The sequence below is a fragment of the Nicotiana tomentosiformis genome, chromosome 11 (assembly GCF_000390325.3).
Source record: "Nicotiana tomentosiformis chromosome 11, ASM39032v3, whole genome shotgun sequence".
Taxonomy (NCBI): domain Eukaryota; kingdom Viridiplantae; phylum Streptophyta; class Magnoliopsida; order Solanales; family Solanaceae; genus Nicotiana; species Nicotiana tomentosiformis.
This window is the reverse complement of record NC_090822.1, coordinates 99,320,288-99,335,303: the sequence shown is the minus strand read 5'-3', so window position 1 is coordinate 99,335,303 and position 15,016 is coordinate 99,320,288. Positions and strand designations below refer to the sequence as shown.

The 15,016-nt window shown below is 36.3% G+C and overlaps 1 protein-coding gene across 1 annotated transcript; it reads right to left on the bottom strand.

Annotated features, from left to right (window-relative positions):
- Positions 1-13,173: 13,173 nt before the first annotated feature.
- LOC138901912 (uncharacterized) lies at positions 13,174-14,724 on the bottom strand. Its single transcript, XM_070189711.1, has 2 exons — positions 14,145-14,724; positions 13,174-13,763 (listed from the first exon to the last, which is right to left on the bottom strand). Exons 1-2 carry the CDS (start codon positions 14,722-14,724, stop codon positions 13,174-13,176), a joined length of 1,170 nt encoding a protein of 389 aa, XP_070045812.1.
- Between the last annotated feature and the right edge of the window lie 292 nt (positions 14,725-15,016).

The window sequence follows — 15,016 nt, the reverse complement described above, 5'->3', positions numbered from 1 at the left end:
TAATTTCAATTGTATATATGCATATTCCCTCTTTGCTGATGTCAAAAGGGGGATAAAAGATAGTCATATATTGCAGGACAAATAGCAGCACTTGTTAAGGGGGAGTCAACTGAAGCATATCCAGCACCTGTTGAGGGGGAGTCGACTGAAGCATATGCAACACATGTTGAGGAGGAGTCGACTATGCATCAAACCAACATGGAAGTAAACTGTTATTTATATATATTATTTTTGTCATCATCAAAAAGGGGGAGATTGTTAAATATGAGTTTCAATGATGAAAAATAATATATCACATTTGGTGCAGGATCACATGGGACAATACAAATAAATCAAGACTCCCTATCATTCAAGCATGGACTAGGGGAAATAATCCATCAACGAAAACAAAGGAAAGAAAAAGTATAAATGACTAGCTATGAAAAAGGAAGAAGCAGCGGAAATCCGGAAGAAGAATCAATCAATGATTTGATAGATAAATGACAGAAGCTAGTATAGGAAGGTCCCAAAATCAAAGAAAAATAAGAGTGCAAAGTTCTACACTGGAGATCGTTAAATCCCGAAATCAGGGATCCATCATCAATCACTCAAGTAACAGAAAGATTTGCCAGCTGAAGAAAAGCATGTTAAGGACACAAGTCAAGGAAGATTAACGGAAACCTAACCTTATTCTTGGAAAGAATCAATTTGTGATTAGGTTCAAGGATCAATTCCCTTGGGTTTGTAATCTCTCAAGATTCGTGTAAATCAAGAATCAAGAAGGCCTCACGAAGTATATATACATCTGTTCCGGGCTTGAAGCAGACATACTTTGAACGAACCATTATCACTCTTTTTGTTCTACTCCAAATAAGTATTGTACTTCATTTTAAATCTGCTGTGTAATTAGTGAGAGAAGAAAAAGAGATAAACACTGGTGAAGCATTGTATCATGAAGGAAAAAGTGACATAGAAACTAAGTTGTTGGTGAAAGCTACATCAACCAACTTGTACTCGACACACTTTAAACACTGAAAGAGATCACCCTTGCAACCCAAGGGGACTGGACGTAGGATTTACATTGAATGCGAACCAGTATAAAAATTCTGGTGTCTCTATTTCATGCACTTTATTTCTGCATTATTATTATTATTATTATTATTATTATTATTATTATTATTATTATTATTATTATTATTATTATTATTATTATTATTATTATTATTATTATTATTATTATTATTATTATTATTATTATTATTGTTATTATTATTATTATTATTATTGTTGTTGTTATTATTATAATTATCATGTACTTATAATACTGAAAATAAAAATTGTCAATTCACCCCCCCCCCCCCTCGTACTTTCAATCATGATTTGTTAATGTTTTTTTACTAATTTTAAATTAAATGTCGAGCCTTGTAATGGGGCTTGTAACCAAGTGTGGTAACCCAACCTATGTGATTGGAGATTCCATGAAGTAGGTTCATATGGGTAATAACAAGTTATTAGTTGATCAAATGTGTACTATTAAATTATGTTTCTTCGTATAGTGTGTGTATATTGTGCAAGACTGCAAAGAATGTGAGGTTGATTTATTAAACTCTTAATCCAATAATCCATAGCCTTTTACGGGTGGTGTATTGCACTGTAGAATACACTTGATGGATGGACCTATATAAGTATGGAGTGACGCTGCTCCTATGAAATTTGTGGCAAAAGTTTTAGAGCACTCATGAATACCAGACGTGCGCATGGCCTATTAACGCAAAACCGCGGTAACAACAGAAATTGTGGGGGGGGGGGGGCATAATATGATGAATAAGATCCCTAGCTTACAACAAGAATTTTTATGGTTCATAGAAGTTGTCAACTTCACTAATTATTCTGTAAGTTAAATCTTATTTTATCTATGTCTGATTCATAGTCCATAAGACACCAGATGAATTTTATTACACCCGAAACTCAACAAATTATAATCTCTCTCTTTATTATTATATTCCCTTTGAGATATGTGGGGGATTATTGGAATTTGTGGGTATCTCAAAAGGAAGTGTCCCTTATTTTTATTTAATTTCTCTCATCTTGAAATAGTCAAACTAGCTGTTACAACTAGCCGTTGGAAATTAGTCGTTAGCAAGCCATTGGAAACTAGTCGTTAATTAGCCGTTGGAGCAGTACCACATAAACATAGTTTTTGGAAAGTTAAATACACACTTTTCTCAAACTTCTTTCTTCCTCCTATGCAAGACACTCTTATGAATAATGACAAAGATTTTCCAACTCCTTTCTATTTATCCTCCTCCTTCTATGCTGGGTTTTTTTATTGAATTTTCTGCTAGTTCTGTTCCCAGTTTAATAACCAGAGGAGTTTGTTGAATCCTGGGGGATACACCTAATTTTATTCCTTATTGTGTAGGTAAAATATCTTTAAGGACAGTATCCTTGACACGACTCAAGCTTTGATAAATCTTATTCTCCATAATCAAATATTTTTCCAACATTGGGGTTTGTGGAAGTTAAACTTCATAACTAATCACCCAGTTGCTCGACTAAGCAATGCATGCAAACAGTCAGAGGCGGAACTGAATTTAGACTTGATGCGTTCAACTTTTAAAATTCTTAACATTGAATCTATTATAATTTAAATTTATGAGTTCAGATCTATTATTTGTTGCAATTTTAATAAAATTTTATATATAAATTTATAATCCGCTTCGAAAGTGATGGATTCAGATGAATCCGATGCTATAAGGATGCGTCTGCTGCGAACAGTGCACGTTACCATTAACAGTTTTTCTCAAATAAAAATCTGTGCATCTAGGATAAAATTATGCTGGCTTCTGAAAATGTATAGATACGTCTATTCTTTGTTAAAAATATTCTCTCATTTCAAAGCCATATTCTTGAAAGATCTCTTCACAAGCTGCATGATGAAACTGGAAGCTAGCTAGAACCACCAAATATTTGTTGTCAGGACTAAATTTTTCATAAGAAAAGCAAGAAATGAAGTGAACATAAAACCTGAAAAGAACATATTCAGTAAAAGATGCCATTTGATATGAGAACTAAAATATTTTACTAGGAGAAGATTGGGCTCTTTGAAGTCTCAACCATTGGCAAGATTAATGGATAGGGAGGGACAAAGGAAAAGCAATTGGAAAGTTTAATGTGCTCACCTAAACTGTTTTCCACTGATTTTATTTGCTTTTTTTTTTTGGTTCTAGCATTGATTCCTTTGTCAATTCATATGTTCATTTTCATGACTCTTATGTTGTTCTATTTCGCTTTGGGATGGCAAAACGAAATAAAATTTCACCCCAAATAGAATATCTGGATTCTATGATCTCTAGCTGGATCACTTTCCCCTTCACTCCAAGAGCTTATATATTTGTTTATATGCATGTATAATCATAGGATTTAAATCATATAAACTGACCAATAGCGTAAATATTTTTAAACACATATCATGCATGACTTTATCAGTGCGTTTAATCATAGATTTGATTTACATTATCAATGCGTTTGTGAGTTGCTCTAGTGGTAAACATCCTCCACTTCCAACCAAGAGATTGTGAGTTCGAGTCACCCCAAGAGCAAGATGGGTAGTTCTTGGAGGGAGGGAGCCGAGGGTCTATCGGAAACAGCCTCTCTACCTCAGGGTAGGGGTAAAGTCTACATACACACTACCCTCTTCAAACCCCACTAACGAGATTATACTGGGTTGTTGTTGTATCAATGCGTTTGTACTTGTGGTTGCCATTTTTACCAAGTTGCAGTTGTTAATCATATACATTTATTTGTAATTAACTTATAAATAATGTGATTGTATAAATATTTTTTACACAGTGAATGAATGCATTGAATTTAAACACACATATATATATATAACGATTGTATGGACATGTTCGTGCGATATCATGCATGTCTCTCGTATATATCTTCGTGTAGGAAACTTCAAACACTTGTAATATTCTTTTGAGGATAAATAAAATCTCGGCGGTATCAACCTTTTTTTTTTGTTTGTTTTTTTGTTTTTTTTAATCATTTAGTATTCAAAATATGATTAATTCGGATTTATATCAGATAGGCCTATTAAAGGGCAAAATTGCTCCCTATCAAAAAGTTCTTTATTTCTAGAGCTCAAACCCTTTTTTTTTTAATTAGATGGAGGAATCTTAACCATCTCACCATACTCCTTTTTTTGGCGCTTCAAAAAGACTGATATAAGGTTCCTCCGTCGGGGTTATGCTGTTGAAATGCAACTTGGTAATGACAAAAGAAATGTGAACCATTTATTTCTTGAACAAAATTTGTGATCTCTTTCTCTGTCCCATTATTCTAGATCTGTAATTTTATTGGGGAACTTAGAAGAATTTGGTTAAAGTTGAGGTGACTTAACAAAGATTTTGAATATTTACAGAACACTCGGAACAAATTCAGATTCGGATCATGTGTCTCAGTACACTTCAAACCTGAAGAATCTTATCCATGATTCCATGAAAATCTTCAAAGTAACACTTATTGTAAAAGTATAGATGTGTTAGTGATTTAGAGTTTAAACTAATTAAAGTAATAAAATAATATTATCATCTCAATAAATGCAGTATTATGCTAATGGGAATCAAAAGACATGAAGAAATTCATTCCAAGATATATACCTTAAAATAAAGGGACTACGTGAAAAGTTGAGGCATTGATTAACTAGTAATAAACCCGAATATGCTAAATCCTGTAGACATTAGAACACTACATTAACTGAGGATATATACATATACATGACCTTTTTATTTTTTTTGTTGTGCTAAGTCAGCTCAAATACACTTTTTGGTGTAATGTTATTCGCTTTAAATAAAATGTGTACAATTTTCCCAAAAGACCTCTTGTCATTAAAGAGATTTTTACACCTTATACACCGTGATCGCGGTACTAACACTAGCTGATGATTTTCAAACATGAGATTAACCTTGTAACAAACCTTTTGGGTCGCATCTCAAATAGTGGCAGAGCCAAAAATACAAATAAGGGTATAAAAAGGTTCTTGTGCAAAGGTAACTTATATATAAGCAAAAAAAAATAAAAAATTACCCTAATTACATAGTATAATTTTTCGACGAAGAAGGATCAATTGAACCCCTGCACCCCTCTGCCTCTGCCCCATCCTTGTTTAATCAAAGAATTAGATTCTCAGTCAAAGCCTATTTTTAAAAGTACTCGGGTTACTGATAATCAAGAAATTCAATATTCTCTCAAATATAAAAAAGGAAATCGGAATCAGAAATGGCAAAGTAATAAATAGAAAGCACAAGAAAGTAATTATATTCCAATGTTTATCAGAACGTGTCCTTACAAGTGAAATTCTCTTCCCTTATATAGGAATTTACAAATATAACGTTTCTTTCCTTTTATGACAGAATCATTATGAGCATTCATGACATTAATGAAATGTTATAATTGGCAACCGTAACTGTTCATGAAGATTCTATAACAGTTTCGATTCTTCTTCCATATTAATTTGAGGTTCATGAATCTTCCCTCTTTACTGTCTTGATTCATCCTGCCTGTGCCTCTTCACCGAATAATTTAGACTCGGGCAACCGTACCTTTTCGTCTCGTGAGTGATTTGCTCGTACCTATTGTAAATCGTGACTCTTTTAATGCGACACTCCAGTTGTCATCTTCTTAGTAATCCATGTATCTTGCCCTATCATCCTCATATAATTTCACGTGTAATATTTATTTTTACCAATACAGATATTCCCCCACTTGTCGAATATTCTGCAATAGAATATTTGGGAAGTGGCACGTATTTATGGCGGGAATGTTTTGCCGTCGTTTCCCATATATCATTGCATCTTCTTCAGAACCATCGCTTCGCATATCACTTCCATTTAATGTATGTGCTACGTGGCATTCGTCGATTGGGTCTACGATTCTTCAGTGGTTTTTAAGGCTTTCTTGCGGCTGCATCATTCACTTTTAGTTTCACAAAACTTTCAATCTACAATGTTCTTCTTCTTTAATCGTTTTTGTTCTTCAGCACGTATTATTTTCTCGTATAACCATGTCTTCATCAAACCCCGATCCTCGCAGAGTAGTAATTGTAGATGAACTTCCCCTTTCAACTGCTCTTATTAGGAGTAGAAGTGGCGGTAGATTACGTAGTTTAGGATCTATATCCATTCGTGGTTCTACTTCTCAAACTAAAGTTGCTACCCCTTCTTCTTCTAGAACTAGGGCTTCTTCAACTCATAGATCTTCTGCTAGAAATAGGGATTCGAGTGAACCTATTCGAGAACCAACTGTTGATGAAATTATTCCTGCAGAATTTTCTTTCTCTACTGATCGTGAATCAATTAGAAATCAAGTTACTTCTATGACTTCCCATGATCGTGCCGATGTTTATCCTTCCCAGATTACCGAGGGCTTGATTTCTCTTGTGCGAAGAGAATGCCATTGGAAATTTGACTTTCCAATTTTAGTTCCTGGTCCAATCCAAAGGATTACTTTATTTCAAGCTGGTTACTCTTTCGTTTACACATATCCTTTTACGTTAGGTTTTAGACCACCTATTGACCCAGCCATCATAGAATTTTATCGTTTCTTTAACGTTTGCTTAGGACAGATTGGTCCTACTGTATGGAGAGCTGTTGCATATTTAAGATACCTGGCTAATTCGGCCTCTTTACCCTTCACCTTTCAACACTTGCTTCATCTTTATTCCCCTAAGTTGTTTCGTTCAGGGGTGTTTACTCTCGTGGCTAGGAGTAAAAGGATTTTGGTTAGCACTGAAGATGATAAAGATCATGGCCGATATGCCCATTTTGTTGCTGCTCCCACAAGTGATTTAATGGGTGAAGAGAACATGCCTTTTTCAAAAAAATGGAACTTTGCACGTAAGTGTTTTTTTAGATATCTTTCTTTTCTTTTATGAAGGAAGAAGAAACTTACGATCCTGTGTTTTTTTCTTTCTTTTTAGCAACCATGGAAGTTATTGAAGAAATACCAGACTTCCGTGTTTGGGTAGAAAAATTGTTGTCGGTTACTCCTATGGAAGGAAGGTCTTGGAAATACCTTTCTCACAGGTTTGGTTAGAAAGTTAAAACTCATGGTATGCTCCCCTTTAACTTTCTACCTTTCTTTCATATTTATTTGGAGATTTACTAACTTCTTCTTCTGCTAGGGTTTCCCATACGGGGTGTTAGTACCGCGTCTATTACTTCATCAATACTTTCTTTGTCCATGGCTCAAGAGATGATTTTGAGTTCTTTATCAAAGAGAAAACTAGAGAGAGCTCATGTTTCTGAGGGTGAAGAGGAATGGGAGGAGGGCTCTTTAGTGCGTAAGCCTCGGGCTAGGAGACGTGTTATTTCGGATGATGAAGCCACTCCTCCTCCAAGTTCAGTTCCCATGAATGAGCCTGAAAGTGCCACTTTGGTGAGCTCTGATGAAGAGATGATTGCTGCACCTCATAACTCTACAGAGCAGTTGTTTTCCCATGGGTTTGATAGCGAAGATTTTGGATTAGTTTCTGATGAAGCACCCCTTGCCTCCTTTCCAGTGTCTGTTCCTATTGGTTCTCAATTTCCCGCACTTGTTGTTGCTGCCACTGCTCCTCCCGTGGCTATTTTTACTTCCTCAACTATCCCTATTGCTACCACTTCTCATGTTGAAGTTGGTTCTCCCAGTAGCAGTAGGATGATGAAAAAAGTTACCATTGAAGTCTCCGAGGATGGTAATCTTTTGAAAAGGTTTGGCCAAGCTGATGTATGGCTAAAACCGCTGATTGGCCCAGTTGAGAAGTCTAAATTGGAAAATCACGGCCCTTTGACATGGATGAATGACATTGTCTATTCATCTTTAAAGGTATAAGCCTTAGCTTTTTATTTTACATGTGATTTCTTTATCTTTGTTTGATAATCACTTCTTCCCTTTCTTTTGTAGATCAACCTGATAGGCACAGAGTTGATGAAGAGAATTGTCCATTCTGAGCAGTTAGTCAACAACTATCATACAGAAGCAGACAACTAGAAAGAACAATTTGAAGGCCTTGAGTTAGAAAAAGAAGTTTTAGATGAGGAAACTTGTGCTTTGGAACAGCAAGTGAAAATGATGGCAGCAGAATTGTCGATTGAAAAAGTCTCTTCCAGTTAAGTGGGCAAGGATAAAGACCTCCTTTATTCTTCATTTGACGAGCAACTTTCTAAAGCTACTGAGGAAATTAGGGGTCTGAAAGAACTGCTTAATCAGAAGGAAGTCTATGCCGGGGAGCTTGTTCAAACGCTCACTCGGGCTCAAGAAGACCTCCGTGCATCTTCTAACAAGATCTAGTTCTTAGAGAGATCACTCGCCCCTTTACAGACTTCTTATGATGCTACTTTGACTGAAAAAGTAGAGTTGGAGTCCGAAATTGAGCAATGGGAGAGGAATTATGACGCCTCTGAGGATAAATTAACTCTTGATGTAAGCTGGGCTTTCTTGAACACGCGCCTCGAGACTTTGATGAAGGCTAACCAGGATGGTTTTAACTTGACTGCTGAGATTGCAAAAACTAAGGAAACCATTGAAAAAACTCAGCAGAGTCAAAACTTTTCTTCACCTGAGGTCGGCATTCCCGAGGGTGAAGAACTTACTTCTGGTGAAGTTAGTGTTCAAATCTCTCCTGCTCAAGTCGAACCTTCTGCTGCTGCTGATGATGCCATCTTGACTTCTCCCGCTGCTGATAGTACTACTTTAGAATCTGCCCCATAGTGAACTTATATCTGGAAAATTTATTGTGTTTGTTTTTTATTTGTGGAATGGTTGGCAAGCTTTACCCCTGATCTATTTTGGGGTTTAATATCAAATATTTTGGTTTGAACTAAGTTTACACTTAGTTTTAACCGGGTTTATATAATATTTTATTTTGAGTTTCTGTTCTACTCTGCAATTAAAAATGCTTCAATACTCCGTGGCTTTTTGAACATGCACGAATTATAAAAGAGGGCCCTTTTATAAACGACACTTAATAAAGAAGACGTTTCAACTTCATAATGGTATAAACATACGAAAGAAGAAATAGGAACACATACGTTTCTTTGAATAACTTTGAGGAAGTTTTGTATCATTCGAACTTTTAAATTGTATAATACTTTACATGTATTCAAGTATCATCTATAACTCTTTCGTAACTGTTTTCTTTACAACAGATTTTGTAAAATGCAAGGGTATATCTTGCAACCCATGACTAAATATTTTCTTTAACCTTAACATTCATAAGATTTTAAAATTTACATCCACGAGTGTATTCTTCATAGGTTTTTGAATCAGGCTTGCATTTTTTGCTCTTGATTTTGCTCTTAACTTTTGATTTGTTGGGTAGATCATAGGCTTGACTTGAATTCTGACTTTTCCAGTCTTCTTTGCCTTCCTTATATATATATATAAATATATATATATATAGTCCCCCAAGTGTTTGAGCTTTGAAGTATGAAATTTCGAGCACTTGATTATTCCTTCCATATGGTCCATTTCCTGAAAAGTAAAAACATACGGGACTCGGAGGTGTATATAATTAAGATGATGACTGCTTAACCCTTTATATTTCCATCAGAAAGGTTGCAACCCTAGACCGGGAATAATGTTGCTTCCGCGTGTCCTTCAGGTCTAATATCATCATTTGGTGTGTGCTAGCTTTTTGCCTATCATCTAAATTATTAGTATAATTTTAACTGTACAAAATAAAAATCGTAATTGAACGATACCTGACCATGGGTATTTTCTTTTCTCTGAAATAGTATTTGTTTAAATGAACAACATTCCAACTCAAGGATAAAACCTTACCATCCATGGTTTATAACTCGTAGGCACCTTTTCCAGCAATACCTCGAACTTTATAGGGTCCTTCCCAATTTGGATTTAACTTTCCTGCTCCTGTTGTTTTCGTTAATTGAAAAACCTTTTTAAGAACGAAGTCTCCAATTTTGAAGTACCTGAGGTGAGCCTTTCTGTTGTAGTATCGTTCTATGATTTGCTTTTGTGTTGCCATTCGTATTAGAGCTGCTTCTTTTCTTTGTTCGAGTAAGTCCAAGTTTGTTCTTAACTCCTCATCGTTCGACTCTTCCATTGCCAATGTGAATCTCGTGCTTGATTCTCCTATTTCAACTAGGATTAAAGCTTCTGAACCGTACTCAAGCGAAAATGGAGTTTCTCCCATGGTTGTTTTTGCTGTGGTTCTATAAGCCCATAATACTCCTGGTAATTCTTCAGGCCAATTCCCTTTTGATTTTTCTAGTCTCTTCTTCAAATTATTGATGATAATCTTATTTGTTGACTGAGCTTATCCATTTGCTACAGGATGGTAAGATGAAGAGGTTATTCATTTGATTTGCCAACTTTGAAAGAACTCCGTGATTTTCGAGCCTATAAATTATGGGCCATTATCACATACGATTTCTTTTGGAACTCCACGGCATATGGTGTTTCACCAAATGAAGTCTTTCACCTCCTTTTCTCCTACCTGTTTGAAAGCTCTTGCCTCTACCCATTTTCAAAAGTAATCTGTTAACACTAATAGGAACCGTACCTTACCTTTAGCTTGTGGTGAAGGCCCTACTATATCCATTCCCCATTTTATAAATGGCCACGGGGAAATAATTGTATATAATAACTCTGCAGGTCGATGCATATTGTTGGCATATCATTGACACTTATCACTACAAAATTTTCCGCATCCTCTTTCATTTTAGGCCAGTAGTATCCTGCCCTGATTAGTATTTTAACTAAAGATCTTCCACCTGCGTGATTTCCGCAATGTCCTTCATGTACTTCCCTCATCACGTACTCCGTTTGATTGGGTCCAAGGCACCTTGCTAAAGGACTGCCAAATATTTTTCGATATAAATTATCTCAAATTAGGCAGTAACGAGTAGCTTTCCATCGAAGCATTTGAGATTCTTTCTTGCCTTCAGGTACGATCCCGTACTGCAAAGAATTAACAATTTTGTTTCTCCAATCCCAGGTTAAATTATTAAAGCTTACCTCATGTTTATCCTGGTCAAGTGATGAATGAAATAAATGGATTACAATAGCATTTTCCTCACTCATTACTTCTGTAACTGAAGCAAGGTTAGCCAACGTGTCTGCTTCTGCATTTTCTTCCCTGGGTATTTGCACGATCTTCCATGATTGGAATTGCCTGACCAGTTCTCGTACCTTTTCCAAGTATTGTTGCATTCGTGGCTCTCTAGCAGTGTAAGTCCCCTGCATCTGATTGACTACCAGTTGAGAGTCACTTTTAATCATGATTTGCTCTATGGAGAGTTCCCGTGCTATTTCCAAACCTGCAATTACAGCTTCATACTCTGCTTCATTATTAGTAATAAGGTAACATTTAATTTCTTGTCTTATACTTTCAACTGAGGATGGGATTAAGACAATACCTAAACCGACTCCTTTGACATTTGAAGAGCCGTCAGTAAATAAAGTTCATGTACCTGGATTAGCTCCAGTAAAATTTGTAATTCCTTTTCTGCTTCAGGAATTATTTCTGTATTAAAATCTGCGATGAAATCTGCTAAAACTTGAGATTTTATTGCTGTTCGAGGTTGATAATAATGTCATATTCACTTAGTTCTATTACCCACTTGGCTAGTCTACATGACAATTCTTGTTTATGCAAAATATTTAGAATAGCATTGAAAATATGGTCTCAATTTTCTAGGTGCCATGACTAATGCTAAAGCTAGTTTTTCCAGATGAGGATATCTAGTTTCAGCATCTAATAAAGATTTACTAACATAATAAATATGATATTGTTTACCTTTGTCCTCCCTTACTAAAACTGCACTTACAACTACTTCTGCAACTGCAAGATATACAAATAGTCTTTCTCCATCCCTTGGTTTAGACAGTAGGGGAGAATTTGTTAAGTATGCCTTCAAATCTTTGAGGGCTTGTCGGCATTCCTCAGTCCATTCAAACTGATTTTGCTTCTTCAAAACTGAAAAGAATTTAAAGCTTTTCTCTGAAGATCTTAAAATGAATATTCCCAGAGCTGCAATCCTACCTGTCAATCTTTGTACTTCTTTTTGCTTGTGAGTATATCAGGTATTTTTTCAATAGCTTTAATCTGTGCAGGATTTACTTCAATTCCTCTATTAGCTACGAGAAAGCCCAGAAACTTACCTGAAGTTACGCCAAAAACGCACTTTTCTGGGTTCAGTTTCATACTATATCTGCGGAGGATCTCGAAGGTAGATGAAAGATGTTGAAAGTGATATTCCGCTTGTATAGATTTGACCAACATATCATCAATGTACACTTCCATCATCTTGCCCAAGTGTTCTTGGAACATCTTGGTCACCAACCTCTGATACGTGGCTCTAGCATTTTTCAAGCCAAAAGGCATGACTTTGTAACAATAAGTCCCCTTGTTTGTAATAAATGAAGTTTTTTCTTTGTCTAAGGGGTCTATTTTTATTTGATTATAACCGGAATACGCATCTAGAAAGCTTAATAATTCGTGACCTGCAGTAGCATCAATCAATTGATCTAATGCGGTAAAGGGAATGAATCCTTCGGGCATGCTTTATTTAAGTCAGTGTAATCCACACAAACTCTCCATTTATCGTTCTTTTTCGGAACTACCATAGTATTAGCTAACCAATTAGAATATTTTACCTCGCGTATTGAATCGATCTTTAAGAGTTTCTGTACCTCTTCATCCATCACTTGATTTTTGAATGATCCTTGCTTCCTCTTCTTTTGTTTAACAGGTATGAATGATGGATCTTCATTTAATTTATGAGTCATCACCTCCGGAGGTATACCTGTCATATATGAATAGGACCATGCAAAACAATCCGTGTTAGCTTTTAAATATTCAATTAACTTACCTCTCCTATCTGGGTTTAACCTTGCTCCGATATAAATTCTTCGATCTGGCCATTGTTCGAATAGTGGAACAACTGCAAGCTCCTCAATCGTTGTTTTAATGTTTTCATTCTCCTATGGATCTTGAATTACATCTGGTCTGGAATCCACGTCTGTTTGTTTTGATACAATTTCTGTTGAAATTTGATTTATCGCATCTTTCTCACTTGCACCCGTATCTTTTTTATTTGCACTCATATCTTTTTGACTTGGCTATATCATCGAATTGATGCTCCTTGAAGTTTGTTGATCTCCTCGAATCTGTTGAATTCCCCATTTTCAAGGGAATTTGTTAACCTGATACAATGTGGATGGCACATCTTCCATATCATGAATCCACGGCCTCCCAAGAATCACATTATAGGCCATATCTGTGTCTATCACTTGAAATTTTGTTTCTTTGATGACCCCCTCTGCGTATGTGCTTAGTTCAATCTCGCCCTTTGTAATAACGGTTGAGTTATCAAACCCAGATAAGGAACGTGCTTTTGGAACTACACGATCGCCCATCAACATTTTGTTCACCACTCGTAATAGAATAATATTCACAGAGCTACCTGGGTCAATCAAAACTCGTTTTACGTTAGTATCATGTATAAGTAAAGATATTACCAGTGCATCATTGTGAGGAATCATTAATCCATCGGCATATGCATCATCAAAGGTTATGTTGCTGTCTTCCAGAGTTTGGCTAGTTCGCTTCCCGTGAGTTATTATGAATTTTGTTGTTTTTCTCGCGGCTGTATAGGTTACGCCGTTGACTTCTTCTCCGCCGTTTATCACATTTACTGTTCTCTTTGGAGACGAAGGTTTTGGGGGCTCTTGCCTATTTTTCATGTAAGCTTGTTTGCCTTTCTCGCTGAACAATTCTGTCAGATAGCCCTACTTTAATAAATGTTCCACCTCACCTTGTAATAACCTGCAGTCTGATGTTGTATGGCCGTGATCATTATGGAACTCGCACCAAAAGTCTGGGTTTCTTCTATTTGGATTTGATCTCATCTCTTTAGGCCATCTTAACTTATCTCCTATGCTTCTTAAAACATCGACCAACTCGGAGGTACTCACGTTAAAATTGTAGTCCCCAATCCTTGCGTTTACATTAGCATCTCTATTACGTTCATCTTGATTTTTTCTGAATCTTGATGACGAACCTGAATCTCTATTTGCGAACCTGTGATCCACCCGCACGTTTTCGAATTTGGAACGAACTTCTCACCCCGAAGGTCCCATATAAGGCTTGTACCTACTTTTATCAGACCTCTTCTCAGATTCTGACCGCTTCAAACCTATATTTTCTTCAACCCTTGACTGAGCTATGGTATCTTCTTCGATCCGTAACTTAGTGCTGTACCTATTATAGACATCATTCCATGTCGTGGCAGGGAATTCTCGTAGGCTCTCTTTAAGCCTCCTCGTAGCTTCTGAACTTTTCTCGTTTAGATTGCTTGTAAGTGCCATGGCCGCCCAATTGTCAGGTACTCTTGGAAGCAACATTCTTTCACGTTGGAATCTGTCTACAAATTCTCGAAGCAATTCTGTATCTCCTTGCTTTACTTTGAATATATCCTCCATTCCCCTTTCAACTTTTTGTGCACCCGAGTGTGCTTTTATAAATAGATATGCAAGCTCAACAAGAGAATCAATAAAATTTTCAGGTAAAAGAGAGTACCATATTAACACTCCTTTAGTAAGTATTTCCCCAAACTTTTTGACCAGCACAGATTCAATCTCCTGCTTGGTTAAATCATTGCCTTTTACTCCCGTGGTGAATGCAATAATGTGGTCACGTGGATCGGTCGTTCCATCATATTTCGGGATGTCAGGCATTTTGAACTTTTTGGGAATTGGTAATGGAGATGCTCTTGGTTTCCATGGTTGCCGTGAATATTTGTCGAAATCAAATCCTTTGATCACATGTGGTACGCTGGGTATTTGCTCAATACGGTCGTTTTATTCTTTCACCTGTTTCTGCAAGGTTAGTATTAAAGTTTGTAAATCAGAATTATTAGACATAACTGGTCTCCCATCACGTGACTTGTTAGGAGTTCCTCCGCCTCCAGAATTATCCAACCCTGATCGTGGAATTTCCACAATTACAGTATTGTTTGGTGCAGGTATG